This window comes from Pempheris klunzingeri, chromosome 3 (genome assembly GCF_042242105.1).
Source record: "Pempheris klunzingeri isolate RE-2024b chromosome 3, fPemKlu1.hap1, whole genome shotgun sequence".
Classification (NCBI taxonomy): Eukaryota; Metazoa; Chordata; class Actinopteri; order Acropomatiformes; family Pempheridae; genus Pempheris; species Pempheris klunzingeri.
Window position 1 is genome coordinate 6,963,188 of NC_092014.1, and position 19,071 is coordinate 6,982,258.

Sequence of the window (19,071 nt, forward strand, 5' to 3'; positions counted from 1 at the left end):
CTCCATACCGCTGGCTGGCTCCTCACAGAGGTATGCCCACCCCTAGCTTGGATCAAAGGACTGCCCTAAAAACCTCTGGCCAAGCACACGCACGCACACACACACGCGCGCACACACACACACGCACACACACACTTACAGTACAATACTTCCACCCTATTCCTGGATGAGATCAAAAAGGATCCTTTTTGCTTTAAGCCTATAGCATAAATCACCATACGCAGATAAGTGTGCACAAACACACACACACACACACACACAGACATGCACACAAACACACAGCCACCCTCTCAGACACCTGTGGCAGATCAAACACATCAAGCTGAGAACACACACCTGCAGCAGGGTAAAGCCCTTGGACTGAACAAGTAAATCATGCTGCTCTAACACACACAGTGATGTACACTCCCGCATTTCTACTTAACCCAAACTGACCTCAGTAATATTCCACGACTGGCTATTCACTATGCAAAGATCCCATTCAAATAGTCAGATGGCCCCACCACAATGAAAACACACACAAACAAATAAAGAGCGTCAGCCAGGTGCATTTGGTATGGGGAGCGTGGGCGGGGGGGCACATTTGATCTCGTTCTTCCACTGAACAATCCTCACTCCACATCACTCCACACCCTTCTTATGTCACAGCAAAAATGACTAAAGCTATGCTGAATGCAAAGAGGAGAAGTGAGACAGAGAGGAAAAAGGAAGCAGGGAGCGGTAAACAGGGAAAAAGTGCAGGGACACAAAGAGAGACAGCCCGGGGTATGATTCACTGGAAGGTTGCCAGTTTGAATCCAAATAGTGACTAAAACATTTTCGATGAGGGAAACTCATCACTTTCTTGCCCCACTGTGAGACTGCACTTCAGCCTTCAACTAATCTACCGCTGCCACTAAATGACTGGCGGTACAAGGCTAGGGTTTTAAAGGCATTTCCCAGGTGTTAGGAGAGAGTCAGCGAGTGTGTCTCTCTGATGTATCGCCAGCCACCTGCAATTTTATTTTCACCAGTTGGTCCTGTAAAAAGAAATCTGTTCCTAGATCGTCTTTTGTGTCACAGGAGGCTAAAATCTGTGATTTTTCAGGAATTAAATACAAATTTTAGCTCTCTCCACACACTAATGTGCAGGAAAGTTGTCATAATATATTAACTGTCAAAATATTGCTAATTGATCATTCTGAATAGACCTGTCTAATATTTCTAGCGACATAGAACACCATGTATGTATGGAGAACAAAGTGCTCATACACAATATACAGTATTTGTATATTGTAAGCTCTATCAGGAAAAGCAGGCATTGCATGCATGGCAAGCATGTCTGCAATATTATAGGCTGTCAATGATTTCACAGCAAATTCCTTTTCTCATGTGTAGCCTGTAGTGTGTAAAATCAAAATCTACTTTGCAATATCTGCTTCCAATAAAGTAATGATGTCCACGACTTACTGACGGTCTATTTAGCTCCATTTAAGGATTTGGTAACATTTGATGTTTATTCTCATTCTGGACCAGGCCAATGGCCACGTATGAGCAATGGCCAAAATGAGAGTCATATTGCTCACAATATCCACCTCATCAGTTAATCTGAATGCCAAACCACTGCATGACGGCGTCAGTTTGATTTGATGGTGCTTGTCCTTAACCGTATTTTCCTGTTTCAGACAGGGGGAAAACGGTTGTGGCACTCAATTTATGCAAAATTGAAAACCTGCTGTGATAGTCTGTTAGGGAGGGTTGTTGTACTGTTCAAAAGCGGCAGACTTTAATGACATGACAGAAATAGTGTAAATTATACTATTGATGATGCGAACTTGTGCTGCATTAAAAATTAAGTTGAATTTATTTTCACAATGCCATTCATTGATCTCTCACAATCATAAAAATACAATAACTGTGCATAAATATTGCAGATTAATTATCTGAAGTCGCTGTGCAACTATTCCCGTTAACATCTTCTAACATCTGTTTCACTACACTAAGACTTTGGGGGAGGAAGGAAAGAATGGCTTGAAAAAAAGGAAGAAGCTCATGGGTGAGCTTTTTTGAGAAATATAATAATAAATGTCGTATAACCATTACGAAATTAAGAGATCATTAATAAGTAATTTTTGCCTCGATTAGAGATTAATCCTCATGTGATCCTTTTAGAGCCAATTGGCTGTATGCAGCTCTGCATTGGTTATTGCCATCACCGGGTTCAAAGTTCCCAATACCATTAAGTCCCATAAACTGTACAACATGTGATGAAACTGTCACTGTGGCTCTTGGTGTCATTTATTAGCTCTTGTCTCATCTTCCTCTGGGCTGCAGCTTATTTTCAAAAAACCCCAAAAGACTCAGAAAAGACATTACTATTTATCACAAATGGGTTATTTCAAAAACAGAGAACAAAGCAGTGAAGTGAGATAAAAATATTCTCACAAACAATCTGTTGCATCATTGCACAAGTTGTTTTTTGACATTTTTAAACATACATACCCTATATCCCCTTCGCATTTGACAAGGTGTTTTGAGACTGTGGTTTATTTTTCATCTTGCATTTTTGGTTCCCCTACTTTTCTTGTCTTTTTATCGAATGCTGTATGAAGAAAATACCCAAAGGTGTCAAGCAGGAACAGTCAGCCAAAATTAAATCCACAAGAAATTACAAACAGTTCAGAGAATGAATAAAGGGTTGCTGATCAAGGTGTTTGGGTAGCTCTCTTTTCATAGCATCTGCACATCGGATTACCATTTTTAGGAATAGTATTCAAATATACACATGCATATTTATGTAGACATATTACAAAGTAGGTACAAACGCCAGGCAGAAAAACTTGTCTTTGTAAAGCTTGTATGTTCAGTGTTTGCTAAGAGGGAGGCAGTGCTTGTGCTCTTATGGTAATATTAGAGGCCATAGTTAGCATGGGTGTATGGTAGGATTGCGTTACAATGACAGATGTTTCTACTTGCATGGTAAGTCAAAGGAAGGCTATGATACAGACTGTATTTCCTTAACACAAAGCTATTGAGTTTCCAGACGCATCTTTTAGAATCTGGACCTGCTTTACTCATTTAAATGTAGGTCTACGCTAACCTAACTGTGCATAGTGCAGCTGTATCATGAAAAATAAATAGTCTGATCTGACATTATCATGTATTTGGAGTTACATTTGAGTCCGCCTGAGCAATGTATGTACAATATTCACTCTCACTGAGCTCTGTTTTAGACCTCTACCGACTCCTGAGGGAAATATCAGGCTCTTCTTATCTTTTTATCTAAATGTTTCACTATGTTCTTCAGCTAGTCATTAATACGTCTGTCTGCCGTTTGGTGGTGGGCAGGTAGTGCAGTTGGTTTTCAGAGCTTTCAAAAACAGCCACCCTCAGCAGTGGAAAATGGCGCTATGAGAGCGGTGAGTTTTGGGCCAGACAGCTAAACAATAGCTGAAATGTACTGGAAATTGGGTTAAATGGTAAATGGTCTGTATTTGTATAGCGCCTTTCTAGTTATTTCAACTACTCAAAGCGCTTTACATGACATCCTCATTCATACATCATTCATACAGGAGGAATGTAATTTGGAGGAGACTATTCTTTCATACTCATTCACACACTGAAGCCATGCTTCAGGAGCAAGTTGGGGTTCAGTGTCTTGCCCAAGGACACTTCGACATGTTGACCCATAGGAGCTGGGGATCGAACCCCCGACCTTCTGATTGAGGGACGACCCACTCTACCACTGAGCGGTTATAATTCTCTATAGCTTCAACTTAGACCAGTGGTTTGTTATGAAAAGTTAAATCTTAAAACTGAAAAGCAGTATAATTCAAATATTTATTTCAAGTAGATGTGTTCTGTTTCAGATTGTTTATTGACTGCAGTCTGTAGTATTCAAGCACTATTTAAGTAAGCTGTTAGGAGAGTGCAGTCAGCCCTCGACAGCGAAAATAACTCTTCTTCAGACTACAACTCCCCATAGCCATTTTGCTTTCACAATAGCCGGAGGTCTTGTTAAATTAGTGTATAACCAGCAATAATTTGCACAGCAACAGCTAGAAAGTCTTGTTTAGACTCTTCATGACTCAGTCTCGGCAAGATCCTTCTTTAGCAAATTCAAACAATTAATTATATTTTCATTACTTTCGGGCACAGCTATAGCCCCCAGGAAAGCTGTAAAAAACTTGCATTTTGGAGGTCATCATCTTGTTTACTTCAATATATGAAGATTTCAGTCTTTAATATTAAAGCCAAATTATGGTAAAACATTGTTTCAGAGTTCAAACCAGGAGAGGGATGTTCCTCTCTTCAAATGCTAACAAACTTAACGAATGCGTCAATGTTGTTAGATTATGTTATCATGCATTGTGAAGAAAAAAAAAATCAGAAAAAAGACGAGTAAAAAAGTAGCAAATATTCAGGGTGGACGCATACAAGACAACACAATGGCCATTAAATTCTGTCACAACCGCAATACTTTTATATCAGCCTAAAATAAACCACTATAAGCCGCCTATGCTTTAGAGAACGAAGAGTTGTGAAGGTGGGTATGTGCACACATGTACATCTATCTTTCTGTGTGTCTGCCAATCTCGATATTTTTCTCTCAGCCTCGTTGCGTTGTCATGTCTTCAGTTCAGTCAATCAATAGAGTTCATGTTTTTGCAAACGTTCTGCTTTATTTGGATGTCTCGTTGTAAAACCATCAAGTACAAGATGAGCTTTTGTGCTGTACCCCCCACCACACACACACACACGCTCCTCACAAAAGTACACACGGATCAATAGCAACCTCCTCCCCCGATCTTACATAATAAACACCAAGGCAGCCTAAACAGCACAACAGCCTCCATTCCACCTGTGTGGCCTGCAGCAATAGATTATTTAGTCCCTGGTGGGGAAACAAGGAGGGAAGAAAGAAAGAGAAACCAAAAAGAAGAGTAGCACTACAGATAGAATGAACAAAAAAACAATGAAGTGCAAAAAGTAGCAAGACAGTGAGGGAGGCAGAGGGAGGCAGAGTGTATCCCACTTGGTTCATATTTCAAAGCTCTGAAGGATGCTTTTGAGGAAAGCTCCTATAAAATGAATCTTCTCACACAGATTTGAAACCATTCTGACTGGCCAGAAGACACTGAAGACACTCCATACAAACACAAAGCTTTTGGTTATATGTATGCCCTGTATATACATATATATATATATATACACACACAAACACACACAGTGGGGCAAAAAAGTATTTAGTCAGCCACCAATTGTGCAAGTTCTCCCACTTAAAAAGACGAGAGAGGCCTGTAATTTTCATCATAGGTATACCTCAACTATGTGAGACAAAATGAGAAAAAAAAATCCAGAAAATCATGTTGTCTGATTTTTAAAGAATTTATTTGCAAATTATGGTGGAAAATAAGTATTTGGTCAATAACAAAAGTTCATCTCAATACTTTGTTATATACCCTTTGTTGGCAATGACAGAGGTCAAACGTTTTCTGTAAGTCACAAGGTTTTCACACACTGTTGCTGGTATTTTGGCCCATTCCTCCATGCAGATCCCCTCTAGAGCAGTGATGTTTTGGGGCTGTCGCTGGGCAACACGGACTTTCAACTCCCTCCAAAGATTTTCTATGGGGTTGAGATCTGGAGACTGGCTAGGCCACTCCAGGACCTTGAAATGCTTCTTACGAAGCCACTCCTTCGTTGCCCGGGCGGTGTGTTTGGGTTCATTATCATGCTGAAAGACCCAGCCACGTTTCATCTTCAATGCCCTTGCTGATGGAAGGAGGTTTTCACTCAAAATCTCACGATACATGGCCCGTCTAGTCCTGGTCGTCAGTCGTCCTGGTCCCTTTGCAGAAAAACAGCCCCAAAGCATGATGTTTCCACCCCCATGCTTCACAGTAGGTATGGTGTTCTTTGGATGCAACTCAGCATTCTTTCTCCTCCAAACACGACAAGTTGAGTTTTTACCAAAAAGTTCTATTTTGGTTTCATCTGACCATATGACATTCTCCCAATCCTCTTCTGGATCATCCAAATGCTCTCTAGCAAACTTCAGACGGGCCTGGACATGTACTGGCTTAAGCAGGGGGACACGTCTGGCACTGCAGGATTTGAGTCCCTGGCGGTGTAGTGTGTTACTGATGGTAGCCTTTGTTACTTTGGTCCCAGCTCTCTGCAGGTCATTCACTAGGTCCCCCCGTGTGGTTCTGGGATTTTTGCTCACCGTTCTTGTGATCATTTTGACCCCACGGGGTGAGATCTTGCGTGGAGCCCCAGATCGAGGGAGATTATCAGTGGTCTTGTATGTCTTCCATTTTCTAATAATTGCTCCCACAGTTGATTTCTTCACACCAAGCTGCTTACCTATTGCAGATTCAGTCTTCCCAGCCTGGTGCAGGTCTACAATTTTGTTTCTGGTGTCCTTTGACAGCTCTTTGGTCTTGGCCATAGTGGAGTTTGGAGTGTGACTGTTTGAGGTTGTGGACAGGTGTCTTTTATACTGATAACGAGTTCAAACAAGTGCCATTAATACAGGTAACGAGTGGAGGACAGAGGAGCCTCTTAAAGAATAAGTTACAGGTCTGTGAGAGCCAGAAATCTGGCTTGTTTGTAGGTGACCAAATACTTATTTTACCGAGGAATTTACCAATTAATTCATTAAAAATCCTACAATGTGATTTCCTGGATTCTTTCCCCCCATTCTGTCTCTCATAGTTGAAGTGTACCTATGATGAAAATTACAGGCCTCTCTCATCTTTTTAAGTGGGAGAACTTGCACAATTGGTGGCTGACTAAATACTTTTTTACCCCACTGTATATATATATATTTGATTTGACCACAGTCATAGTAATATTGAACTATTGAACAGAAATGGAAAACGTGATCCAACTGACCCCTTACTGACCTCAAAAAAGTCAGAGTACTGCCGCAAGTGTGAGTGTGTACATGAGGAGAAAGGAGGAAGGGATAGATGCACCTGCTGGTCTCAACTTAGTACACACATCACTTCTTTCACACACACACACTCACACACACAGGCAATTACTTTACATTAGGAGACTCTGGCGGCTTCTCTATAGCTGCCACTTCTTCGCCTGTGAGAAGAAAACACTTAAAAGAGGGTTAGCACCAATCTGACACACACACACTGTATGGAGTCTGCAGTCCTGTCAGACTAAAATGTCTTTCACATAGCGGGCCTGCACACAGAGACAGGTAGACACACACAAACTCTGTCCCTTTCAAACACACAGACGTGTACAGACACACACACACACACAGCGTACAGTGTCAGGTGGCTGTGGAAGTGTGGTGATTTGTTCCTCCTGACAGACAGGAAATAAGGGAGTCGACCAGGGACCTCACTTCCTCTTAGACCTGACTAACCTGACGTCTATCACACACTCCCACACACACACACACACACACACACTCACGCTGACATCTCCTCCATCGTCTGCTCTCCTTCTCTAATACATATGCACGCGCACACACACACACAATCCATCAGACAGTGAAGTCTCTCCCGAGGCCTCCAAAATTCTTACTACTTGAATTTGGGATTAAATTCATGTCTGTGGGCAAAGAAAGAACATGTGTATGACTGCTTCAAACAGTAAATGTAGAGTTTGAAATATATTAAAATCCTCAGGTTGCATGCTAAAGTAATGGAGCGTGCAACACCACCTCTGGTGACAAACAGCCTCCAATACAAATAGCTTCACAACTGCTCTAAAAATGTTGTTTTTTATAAGCTGTAGAAAATGTGAGACCATCATTAGAGGATAATACAAAAAAAAGCCACAAGATCCATTAGAGTGTCTGGGAGGTGGAAAAGTCACGTTAAGGTTGTGCAGCTTGGACGATGATAATCAGTTAGATGAGGCCTCTAATTTGCCCTCTCCTCATTAGAAAATGGTTAAGCAAATTTCCACATCCACTTTAACTGTTTGACACTGATGAGCGAGAAGGACTTTGTGTGTGTGTGTGTGTGAGAGAGTATGTGTGTGTGTGTGTGTGTGTGTGTGTGTGTGTGTGTGTGTGTGTGTGTGTGTGTGTGTGTGTGTGTGAAACTGCATGCTAGTCGATTTGATTTGGGTTTTGACATCACCCTCAGAACTCTCCCAGCCCACAGCCCGCCGTTCAAACACCCTATCAGTGACCTCAATTCACTTAAGCATGCCCAGTGGTCCAATCAGCGTCAAGCTCTGGCTTAGTTGAGCCAATGACATGTGTCATATCAAACCTAATCACACTGATAGATCCACTAAGTGGGTCAGTGTGGTGATGCAAGCCTTTGCTTGGCCTAGTTGAAGCAGAAGAAAACTTCCAAATGTATGGTAAGAAAGTAAACTTTGTTAAGAGCTCTAATATTGTGACATGCAATTTATTTTTTTTAGACTAGAAAGAAGTGCAGTGGTTTAACAGCTGGGATGCTCGAGCCACATTTTAATGCAATTACCTTGGGCAAGGTTAGCAATAATGACGACCAGCAGTATTTTTTCATTGCGCTTTGGCTACTTATAGAACATTATGATTATCCACATTAGCAACTGGGACAAAATCGTACTCCACGTATTATAAACCTAATCGTCCGCATCGCCGTGTTATGTGAACCCCTTCTGACTTTGAATATTTTTATGTTTTAATGTCATTTGAACTATTACATGGGCCTGTGATTTGGGTTTCTAAAAATGTTTGAAATCCATGTAGAAAATCTCCATAATGTATGGCTGTCAGACTAAAACACGGCTGTTTTTAGAAAATCCTGAACAATTGGCAGGATTTTCATCATGCAACAGTAATATTAAGCATAATGAGGCATTCTGGACTCCATCTGTTGGTGATATAGAATATAATTTACATTTTGAAACATATTGAATGCGGCCTGTGCTTGACTTCAGTCAGAATATAAAGTCTAGGATGATGCTCCGTCTTTATCCATGCTGGACATGTGAATCAGTCAAACAGCTGTGGAGCAGAACCCACTCAGAAGGAGGCAGTGGGGGGTGCTGAGAGATAACTTATGAATAAAGAAGGGAGGGTGGAGAGGTGAGCAGATGATAGGTGGAGGAAAAGGGGGGAGGAGGAGGAGGAGGGGAGGGACAGTAAAATGCTGCCGTCACTTAAACTCTAAAATGAAAGATCGATGAGCTTATTTAAATGTGCTCCCAGAGACTAGAGTTGGCTCATATAAAGCCTCGCATTTATGAGGAGGGGTGTGGGTATCGATTGACTGAGAGAAAGAGGGAGAAGGATGGATGGGGGGGGGACAGAGGCGGGGAGAGATCAGGAGGATCAACCTTGGCTCATGAATTTCATCCTTTCCCTCCTAAAATAAAACGTCCTTATAAATGCTGGGGATAGAGGGGTCGGAACCTGGAAAATCTACAGCCTTCGATTGGCCACCTGGCACAGCTTATCAAATCAATAAGCTCATCCCACCCCCTCCACCACCAGCAGCCCCATCCCGTATCTGTTTCACTAATTTCCGTTGCACCCCCTACCCCCAGCACACACGCGTACACAAACACAACTCCAGCCAGCCATCCTGAGGTATAGACATTTTGCAGCAGGGTACCCCCCCGTTTGAGCCAGGACAGCTGGAGGGTTGGAGATTTAGTGGGTCTGAGGGTGGGGAATGGTGGGGGTGTTGTAACTTGGGTGCTGGTACTGAGACCTTGACATTAGAGGGAGGACGGAAGGAGCTGACTCTGCAGCCACACCATCCCTCCGTCTCCCACCTCCTCCTTAACACTCAGAGGGAGGGAGGGAGGGAGGGAGAGGGAGAGTGTGACGACTGGGAAAAGAAGGGAGAGGAGAGCAACTTTTGACACGCACAGAGGTGTTGTCATACCGTCATCATCGATTGAACTGCAGGCACAGCTTTCTGAGTGACAAGCACGGTGCGCCGCATTCCCTCTCTAACCCCGCCACTCTGTCTTTTATTCTCACCCCCTTTTCCCTGCCACTCCCCTCTCCTTGCTCTGCTCCTTCTCACACCAGCTCCTGCTCCTCTTCGCCACACTGCCTCCTTCCTCCTGACTTTCTCTCCCTCCTCATTCCTCCTCTACCTGCGCTATTCCTCTTTCACACTTTCCTGCTTTTAAGCGGCGCACACATTCTCTGTGCGCTTACGACAGCTCGCCCCCACCTCTAACATGCACACACATATATGCACAAACATTCCTAAGACCCCTCCTCCACATAACCCCAAGTCTTAGCCTCACATTCTGCCAACCACGCCATCTGTGACCCAGAGAAAGCTGAGAGCCGACACCAGTCTGACCTTTTCTGTGCTTTTGTTTTGCCGCTCTGACATGATCCCATGAGGTACACGCACTCCTACAAAAGACCCACACACACACACAGAAACACACAATTATCCAGTTTCTCTCCCATCACTCTCTCTATAGCTAAAAAAAAGATAAAACCACAGGAATCAATATTTCATCATGTGTGTCTTCTTTCCCGTTGCTGTATTTAGCAATTACAAATACAAGTCACACACTAATCTGGACACCTGCCAGCAACACACTGTCAGCACTGGACTGATAGGAGTCAACATAAATTAATGCACTACATGTCTATGTATTTGTGCATTTGTGCCAAATCAAGAGCTGTAGTTAAGCAGGTCATTGACTAAGAAGGGGATTATCAATGCTTGAAAACTGTAACACCGCCCTATCCTACATACACATCCTCAATACCTTAATCCTACAATCGTCATTCAATAATGTATACCCCCCCCCCCCCCCCCCCCCCCCCCCCCCTTCAATCTGTCTCCCTCACACAAACAATCAACCTGACTTAATTTACACAAAAACATTGTTGTTGGCCTAATAAAAAAGACCCCCCACCCCTCTCCCTTTCTCACTATTCCCCTCCTGCAGGGACATGTCCCAACTAACAGACAAACTGCTATACTTGGTCTAATAAATCACACCCCTTGTTTCCAGTTTAGGAGTCATCATATCACTTGCCCCTCAGTGACAAATTAGTCTGTCAGTGCTTTCAGATTGTACACTTACTCACGTAAACGCCTACAGTATGAATGGCTCTAAATACATGTGTGAAACCAAACGCTCTTTGGTGCATCGTCTGACATTTGAACCCAGGGCTCCTGGGGGTAAAGCTCCTACCTTGGCCGTGCAACATGTGGCAGCTGCTGCCGAGAAGGAGCAGGAGAAAAAGATGCGGACACCGACTCCCACCTCCGGTCGTCCCAGTCCCCATCATCCTTTGCCGGCTCCTTGCTGCGGCTCCCTCCACACGCTCCGGGGACCCTTCAGGGCAGCCAATTCCCGGTTTCATGGACCAACAGTGCCGGTGTCCGCTTGTGCTTTGCAGCTGCAACTCCTCTCTGCCCTGCGCACGAATGGGAAGAAGTCCGAGCTCTGGGAGTTCACCGCTGTCACTGCCGACAAGCTCCCCAGCTTCGGTGCCCGAAACTCGGCAGGCAGCTGGAGTAGCAGGCGGCGGGGGGGGTGTGGGGGGTGTCGCCTCACCAACAGAAAGACTTTCCCTCACTAGTCTTGTCTTCACGGGGTAACTGCACGGTAATCTCTCTCTGCTGCGGCGGAGTCCGTGTGTTCCTGCGTCCTGCGATACCTCATTTTCATCTGGATTGATCCAAGCGAGGAATTAATACATTTGAGTGTGTTTTAGACTTATCGGCTTATTCTATGCTATCGACCTCAAATCCGCGCTTGTTTTGACGTCTTCACCGGGGATTTGCGCCGCGGATCATTTAGCTGTTTGGACAGTGGTCGTATTAACAGAGAAGCAATAAAACGCATAAATTATCCATCTATGCTTTGCTTGTATACATGCGTGCGTGTGTGTGTGCGTGTGTGTGTGTGTGTGTGTGTGTGCTCTAAAAATCAATTCAGTAAATTGATCCCCGGTTTTTGAGCGCAGACAAACTGAACTGAAGTGTGTAAATGGAGATGCCTGGGCTACAGTCTTGTTATCTGAAGTTAGAAATCCTAATTAACTGTTAACCCAGGGGTCGTAATTATCCACCACTCTCCCAGAAGGGGACTCTTGTCTTCGGATATCAGATAGGCTAAGTTGCCGTAATGCGCTGCGTCTCGGGTTGCACGGAAAAATGACACAACAGGTTAGCAAAAAAAAAAAACAACAACAACAACCTAAACGCAGTGCAAGTTTTACAGCAACAACCGAGAGTTTTCTCCTCCTTTCTCTGCCTACAAACACCGGCGAAGAGGAGTGAGCACAAGCCAAAAAGTACCAGTCGGTTTGAACTGAGAAAACAGCCGTTAGAGAGACGTTCACTGCCGCTACTGCGACACCGGAGCCTTTCGCTTTTTTTTATCCAGAGTCCTCCGAAACAGTCCAGCCGGTCACTTAAAAATGTTTCACCGTTGTCCGTGTTTACTCACGGGAGTTTCTCTTCCCAGTTGGCGGCGTTTTAGCCGTTTTCCTCCGTCTCGGCACCCTGTTGAGGATTGGGGAGCCGACTGAGGCGATGCGTCTCCCTCAACTGAACACCTGCCACCCTCCTCGCCACAGACTTGGGGAGGGAGAGAGAGAAAGAGAGAGAGAGAGAGAGGAGGGGGCTCTTGTTTAGCCTTCTTCTCCGAGCACCAACCGCGTTTACAGTGAAAGAAAGCAGTGGATATTAGCTGATGTTTCCCACTGATGTTCCCGTTTCTTGCTCAGTCTCCGTTAATGTCCCCCTCGATGTATCCCAAACTCAAAAACTAAAACTTCCATTCACTATCATCCGTGGCTGCTGATTGGTCGAGCAGAGTAGTCCCGCTGCTCCTATTGGCCAGTCCGAAAAAGGGGGCGGGAAGTAATGCCAGCACTGAGAGCGTGGTGGACGGCGCCCCCAAATCCCAAAACCCCCCACACACTGACCTGTGTGTGGAGGAAGTTTACCTCTCAAAAAGGGATTTGTAGTATTAAGATGCTTCACATTATTAGTTTTTCTATTATATGATATTGAAAACAGCCCAACCCATTGAGGTACAAACAGTTGTTGAAGGGCCCTCTGGTTTCTAAGAGCCACCTGGAAAGAGTTTTATCAATGAAGACTTCCTTAATAAAAACTGACAACATTTCCTGCTGTTTTTGCCAACAAATAGTGACAAAACAATGAGCTCAAACGCAGACAAAATGGACAACTTAAGTGCCATGTGAAGTGGCAACAAATTAAGATTGAGGAGGCAAACCAAACCCTATTTATGGCCCCCAAAAGGCTAGAAGTTGCCCTGCCTGCAATAAGAAGACTACAGCCTGGGGATTATGTTATTGTACTTACTGGAAAGAAATTTCATTACCTATTAGTCACTGAAGAGGGACTCTCAGAAGCACCACTGGTGGTCCAGCTACACATCCAAGCATTTACACCATTACAAAAAACTGCTTGGAGCTATATCTTAGTACTAGTGATAACCTAGTTTCTTCCATGGTGAGGGTCATTAAATGGCACATTAATATTAAAGCCTACAACACAGTGACCTTATCTTTTATTGCCTCAATAAATCCTCAGAGGCAGACTTTCCATCCCCTGAGTGGCCAAATAGTCTCCCTGCGCCGTCTAGCTGTCCCCAACACATTCTCCTCAAGCACCTTCACCTCAGCTCATCCATTTATCTTTCCATTCAGACTCATTTGGCAATTGGCCTCCAACTCTTTCTGTTTCCACAAAAGCAGCTATGATGCTACTTGAAGTTTCCATGAAAAGGTCCCGCTGCTCAGTCAGCAGCGCCAAACCTCTGAGGTTGCTCTAGATTCCACATTAAAACCCAATCTTCTAGTTCAACATTGCCCGTGTAGCAATTATGCCAAGGTTCACTGAAGCTGTTCTGGCAGTTCGAGGTGACCCAACACCTTAGCATCATGTTAGTTTTGTCTCTGATCTCGGCTTATTTTTGTCACAAATGTAACAGAGAACCTGGTTTTGGTTACACTGGCAAGGCCTTTAATTGCTTCTATATGTCAGCATCTTGCTCCACCACATTTTGCTTGACTGCACAATACTAAAACTCTGTAGCAGTGTTAGACCTCGGTCCTTGTCTCCCCTGTAAAACTCTGCATTTCCCCTGAGATTTTTTGTCTTCACCTACAAGGTACTAAAAATTTAACAACTGCACACCTGGCTCACCTCTTACAACTCTCACCCCACCCCCTTTGCACCTTTGGCTCTTGGCCTCCTTGCACCCCCCCCTCCCACACACCTCTGTCACCCGTCTCCACCCATCTTAACACCAGGCGAGCAGACATGTTTGGAGAAGGTGACAGACTGCTCCCACATTTTGGACATCTGCTAGTTGCTATGATACCATCATCATTTGCTCGCTCAGTCACAATTATGCTTTTTGTCACTCTTTTACAGAGTTGTTGTTTTTGTTTTCTTTTTTGGAACTGCCTCCTTTCCCATTTCATGCGATGCCCTTGAGTTTGAGCAAGGTATTTTTGAAACTTAATATATTATTATGCTCTAAATATACTGCTGACCCTGGTTACCTCTGACCTCTGCTTTTATTTTCTTCAGACTGTTTCTGACTTCTTTCAGATTCCCCACTCTATTCTTCCATGAGCTCACATTTCTAATACAGCTGCCTCATTTATTTTCCTCCAGTCCGCTATACCAGTGGAGACAGGTCATGGATATTCCAGTAATGTTATGTGAATGAATGTAAGCAGCATTTTAACACATTTAGCTGCAGGGGAAAATATTCTCGAGAACTGACCCGAATCATAAATTGAAAGAAGGCTGCAAATTCATAAAGGAAAATGTTCGAGGTAATAAGTTGTCCATATTTTGCACTCTGATGTATCAGGCACAATTTTATTTCATAAAATCCCTGTAAAAAGTAATGATTTTGAGGGAAAGTTATTATGTTCAGTTATTCATGTAAGTAAGTATCATACAAGTAAACATTATACTGCCTGGGTTAACTCTAGTGAAACTGAATGGACGCTGATGTTTTACAGCAATCTAGTCATATGTGCCTGATTTTACAGATTCATTTTACAGACTCATATTTTCACTTCAGTCTATCAGACCTAAGATGTGTTAAATCTCTGGTCTTACTTAAATTAGTTTTAACAGCGTTGCTCAACATTTTTACTTTTTACAGACACATTTTACTTTTGAAACCGGACATCAATACATTGAACTTTACATTTATCTTTAACATAAGAAAACCACTAAAATACATAATGATGACATCTGATCAAGTTTCATTCACTGAAAAAAGCCATTACATACTGTACTGGAAAAACCTAGTTAGTGAATCATTGATTTAGAATAATTCCATTACAGGTATGTGCTCCCAAGATTAAGATTGAACCTCCATGCTCAAATAAAATCCAGAATATCCATACATATCGTCCTTAATAACTCACAAGAGCATACACAAACAGTTATCTTAAAATAAATCCCAATAAATCTCAGATTTGATAAAACTGAAGGTTTTGAGAGAACCACAAATGAGTGGAATAATTTCTTCAAGCATTCATTTTGCATAGCATCATTGGGTTCATTTTGTAACGTGTCCAGTTCTTATTAGTCATTCAAATCTATATATTTCCCCCTTCTGTCTCTCCAATGAAATGTACCCGTGCGTGCGCACACGCACACACGCACACACACACACACTATCTGGTGCCAAGACAGACTGACTCACAGGTGCTCACAGGTTCTAATTCTGAAGCCAATTTAGCTTCCAATTACCTGTGTATCCAGTACAATTACCACTGCATTTTCTGCCCTCAATCCATCTATTGCTTTCTATCACCAAAGCATCCTGCTATGGCTTCTCACCTATAGAGAGAAACACATATAATTACAAACACAAACACACATTTGAGCACACAGTCTTCATCTTGTAGTTTTACCCAGATGGCTATCTAACCTGACACGTGAACAGGACATCTATCTACATCTGCTAGGCAATTCTCTCTCTCCTCTCACTTTGTGCTCTCACCGACCCTCCCTCCCTTCAACACACACACACACACACACACACACACACAAAGTACTCCTGCTCTCTATTCAACACATTCTCAGTGCAGCGATGGGATGACCTCCGGAGAGGGCGCTACTATCAGGCTGAATGATGACACCAATCTCCGTTATTCTCTCAGAGGCAAACAGTGGGACCATCCCCTGTCTCTTTAACACCTGTTTGACTAGGCTAATGCTTTCTGTCCCAGCAATCAACACAGCCGTGCGTGCACACCCACACCCACAAAGACACGCGCACACACATACAAGCGCACGCAGAGTTAATGAGCGGCTTCCTGCAGCTCGAGCTGTCAACGTGGTGGAGGGAGATAATGTCAATATTAACTGACCTGTCATAGCAGTGGAGTGCAGGGAGGATACATACAATGGTAAAGTGGTTGCAGACAGAGACAGACAGAAATTTTAAAGCATAGCTGTGGGACATTGACTAACAGCATCAATTGCTGATTCTTGTCGCTTTAGAGCTCTTTCCCATCAGCAGAATGGCTGTTTTTTGTAAACTGCTCTTTCACCATCGTGTAATTGCCGCAGGCTTTTGGATATGAATCAAGCTTCAACACAGCATGTGCACCACACCTACAGTCTCCATCAATATCGCATTCATCCACCGCTTTGTTTAGAAACATATAGGGGCATTACAATGGCATATGTGTTGGGCCTGGCCATAATGTGACGCTGAGGCTGTGTGGAACCTAAAGATGCCTGAAGATCCATTGTGGGTGTGTTAACAGTCCACTCATGCTTGTGTGTTTGAATTATTATGTCTCTTTCCTGACCTCCTTATCTTCCCTCCCCTGTTTGTGAGAAAAATAATTACTGAGATGGACACAACATTAAAAGCTAATAAACTGAATGAATAGAAGTTGACTTTTCTAATCAAACACACTTACAATGACTCCACTGAATTGTTTGCGAGTGTCTCTTTGTGTGTGTGTGTGTGTATGCTATGTATTACTGATGTTGTGGGGACATCTGTTCATACAGTCACCCCATGGGGACTCCATTTGGCAGCAAAATGCAAGTCTCCATAATGTAAATCGTGGTTAGGTTAAGGTTTTGGTAAGCAGTAGTTATTATTAGTGTCAGGGTAAGTCTCCAGGAAATGAATCTATGTCAATACAACATCCTGAAACTGTGGATATGTGTGTGTATGTGTGTGCGTGTGCGAGTGTGCAAACGGTGTGGTTTATTGTTTGGTTTCATTGTAGCCCAGGGTGACACAGCAGTCTTGCATTACAGGCAGAAAGAAACTTGATTCCCCAAAACCAGTGGCTCCACCTGTTATCCAAGCTATCTCCTGGGGCTAAAAGAGAGGGTGAGGGTGCAGAGAGAAGAAAGAGCAGGAATGAGGGTGAGCTGAGGGTAGCAGAAAGCCTTTCATGTGAAAAAAGCGAGCGGGTAGGGAAATGAAGAGGGAATTGTAAGGAGTTAGGTCACACCTGTAGCAGACTCAAAGAGACAGGGAGGGATGTGGGGATAAGTGTAACACCAGTGGGGACAGGGAGGATCGCTGTGGAGAGGGATCACTTTTTAGCGAGTCAAGCAGATAGAAAGGGGTGTGAAAATCACAGTCTAGGCTTTCAGCGCTCTTTTATGGGGGGAGAATGAAGAAAAGTAAGTGAGAAAGCAGAGAGAGAGGGGCTATTGAAGTAAGAAGAGGAAATATAACCAATGATTTCAGGGTCATTGTGTTGAATGGGCAGCGAGGGTGCAGAGAGAAATACAAAACGAAAGGCTCAAGCTGTGAACTAGTGGATGAGTCTGAGGGTGTATGATTTTTTTGTTTGTTTTACTTTCTTTGTGTATGTGCGCGCTTGATCTCTAAGCTCCTGCCGTGTGTCATCCTGCAGCAACAAAGCGGGCACTTAATCTGGAGCTCTGCCTCGCCTCACGCTGTCCGGCTCCTCATGTGTCCGGCCTGACCGCAGGGCCTCGCAACTGGTCTCAGAGAGCTGCAGTGGGGACTTCTGGGAGCGCACTCTGAAGCTGTGCACCTGTAATCACATGTAGTTATCCAGCATCACACTGTGGAGGAGGAGGAGCTGCAGTTGACACACTGTTCGCTCATAAAGCACACATAAAAGGAGAGCAAACACAAGAGGAGTACAAAACAGAACTCAAACTGCTCGAATGTAAAACTAGACGCTGCAAAAACATAAACCACTTAATTAATATTTGTGTGCGTGCCTGCACTTGAATACAAAGGCCTGTCACAGCATGTGCTCCAACGCACACTTTTACAAGGGTACGCCCCAAGGCGGTCCCTCCTGGCCCTTCCAGTCTACAGGGTGTGGACGGTGTTACAGAGATCTCATACAAGTGATGCCATGCCCTGAGGGAAACACACCATGAGCTTTAATTTTCCTCTTTTCCATCTAGCTATTTCTCCCTCTACCTCTCTATCTCCCTGCCCTTTACTTGTCCTCCTGCACACTCACTTTTCTTACTTTCAACCAATTCCATCTTTCTGCCATATATAAATTTTCTCCTCCCCCATGGGGTTGACAAACATTGAAATACTTTTTTTCCCTTATATGCTCTCTCCTCCATTTCTTGCTTCTCTCATCCATCTCACAGTTTATGGCTTATCAAATGATTAAGTTGGCTGCATTATGACACAGAACAATACAACAGCACAATTTATTGCAGAATAACATATGTGGCATGTGTTATTATGTATGCACCAATTTATGGAACATATAAAGTATGTGAGGAGTATGAACTGATAAATCTAAGCACGTAAGTGCTCCATTAGTGATTTAAAAATACCTTTACTGACTTCATCCTCTCTGTAGGGTGCTCGGCTTGCAGAGGAATGCACATCAAAAACACCTCAGAATAGAAACACAATTCAATACCACAAAGACGCATCTCTAAGTGCATAACAATGACTGAAGTAAGGCAAAATGTCTCCTTGTGTCAGGAATTAATTCTTCCTGTGGCTCACTGTTAATGAGGACAAAGCAGGAAAACTTTTTCTAAGGTCAGATGAGCATAATTATTTTTTCCACAAAAAAAAGTATTTTGAATTCAGAACAGAGATAACTGCGATCAGACAGAATTTTCTCAGCATCCTGACCTT

The 19,071-nt window shown here is 43.4% G+C and overlaps 1 protein-coding gene across 1 annotated transcript in view; it reads right to left on the reverse strand.

The window, feature by feature from the left end:
- LOC139225692 (protein sidekick-1-like) overlaps window positions 1-11,299 on the reverse strand; it is a 213,790-nt gene extending 202,491 nt beyond the window's left edge. Inside the window, exon 1 of the mRNA XM_070856523.1 lies at window positions 11,128-11,299. Within this exon, the coding sequence (XP_070712624.1) occupies window positions 11,128-11,299 (172 nt within the window). The remainder of the gene's footprint in view (window positions 1-11,127) is intronic.
- Between the last annotated feature and the right edge of the window lie 7,772 nt (window positions 11,300-19,071).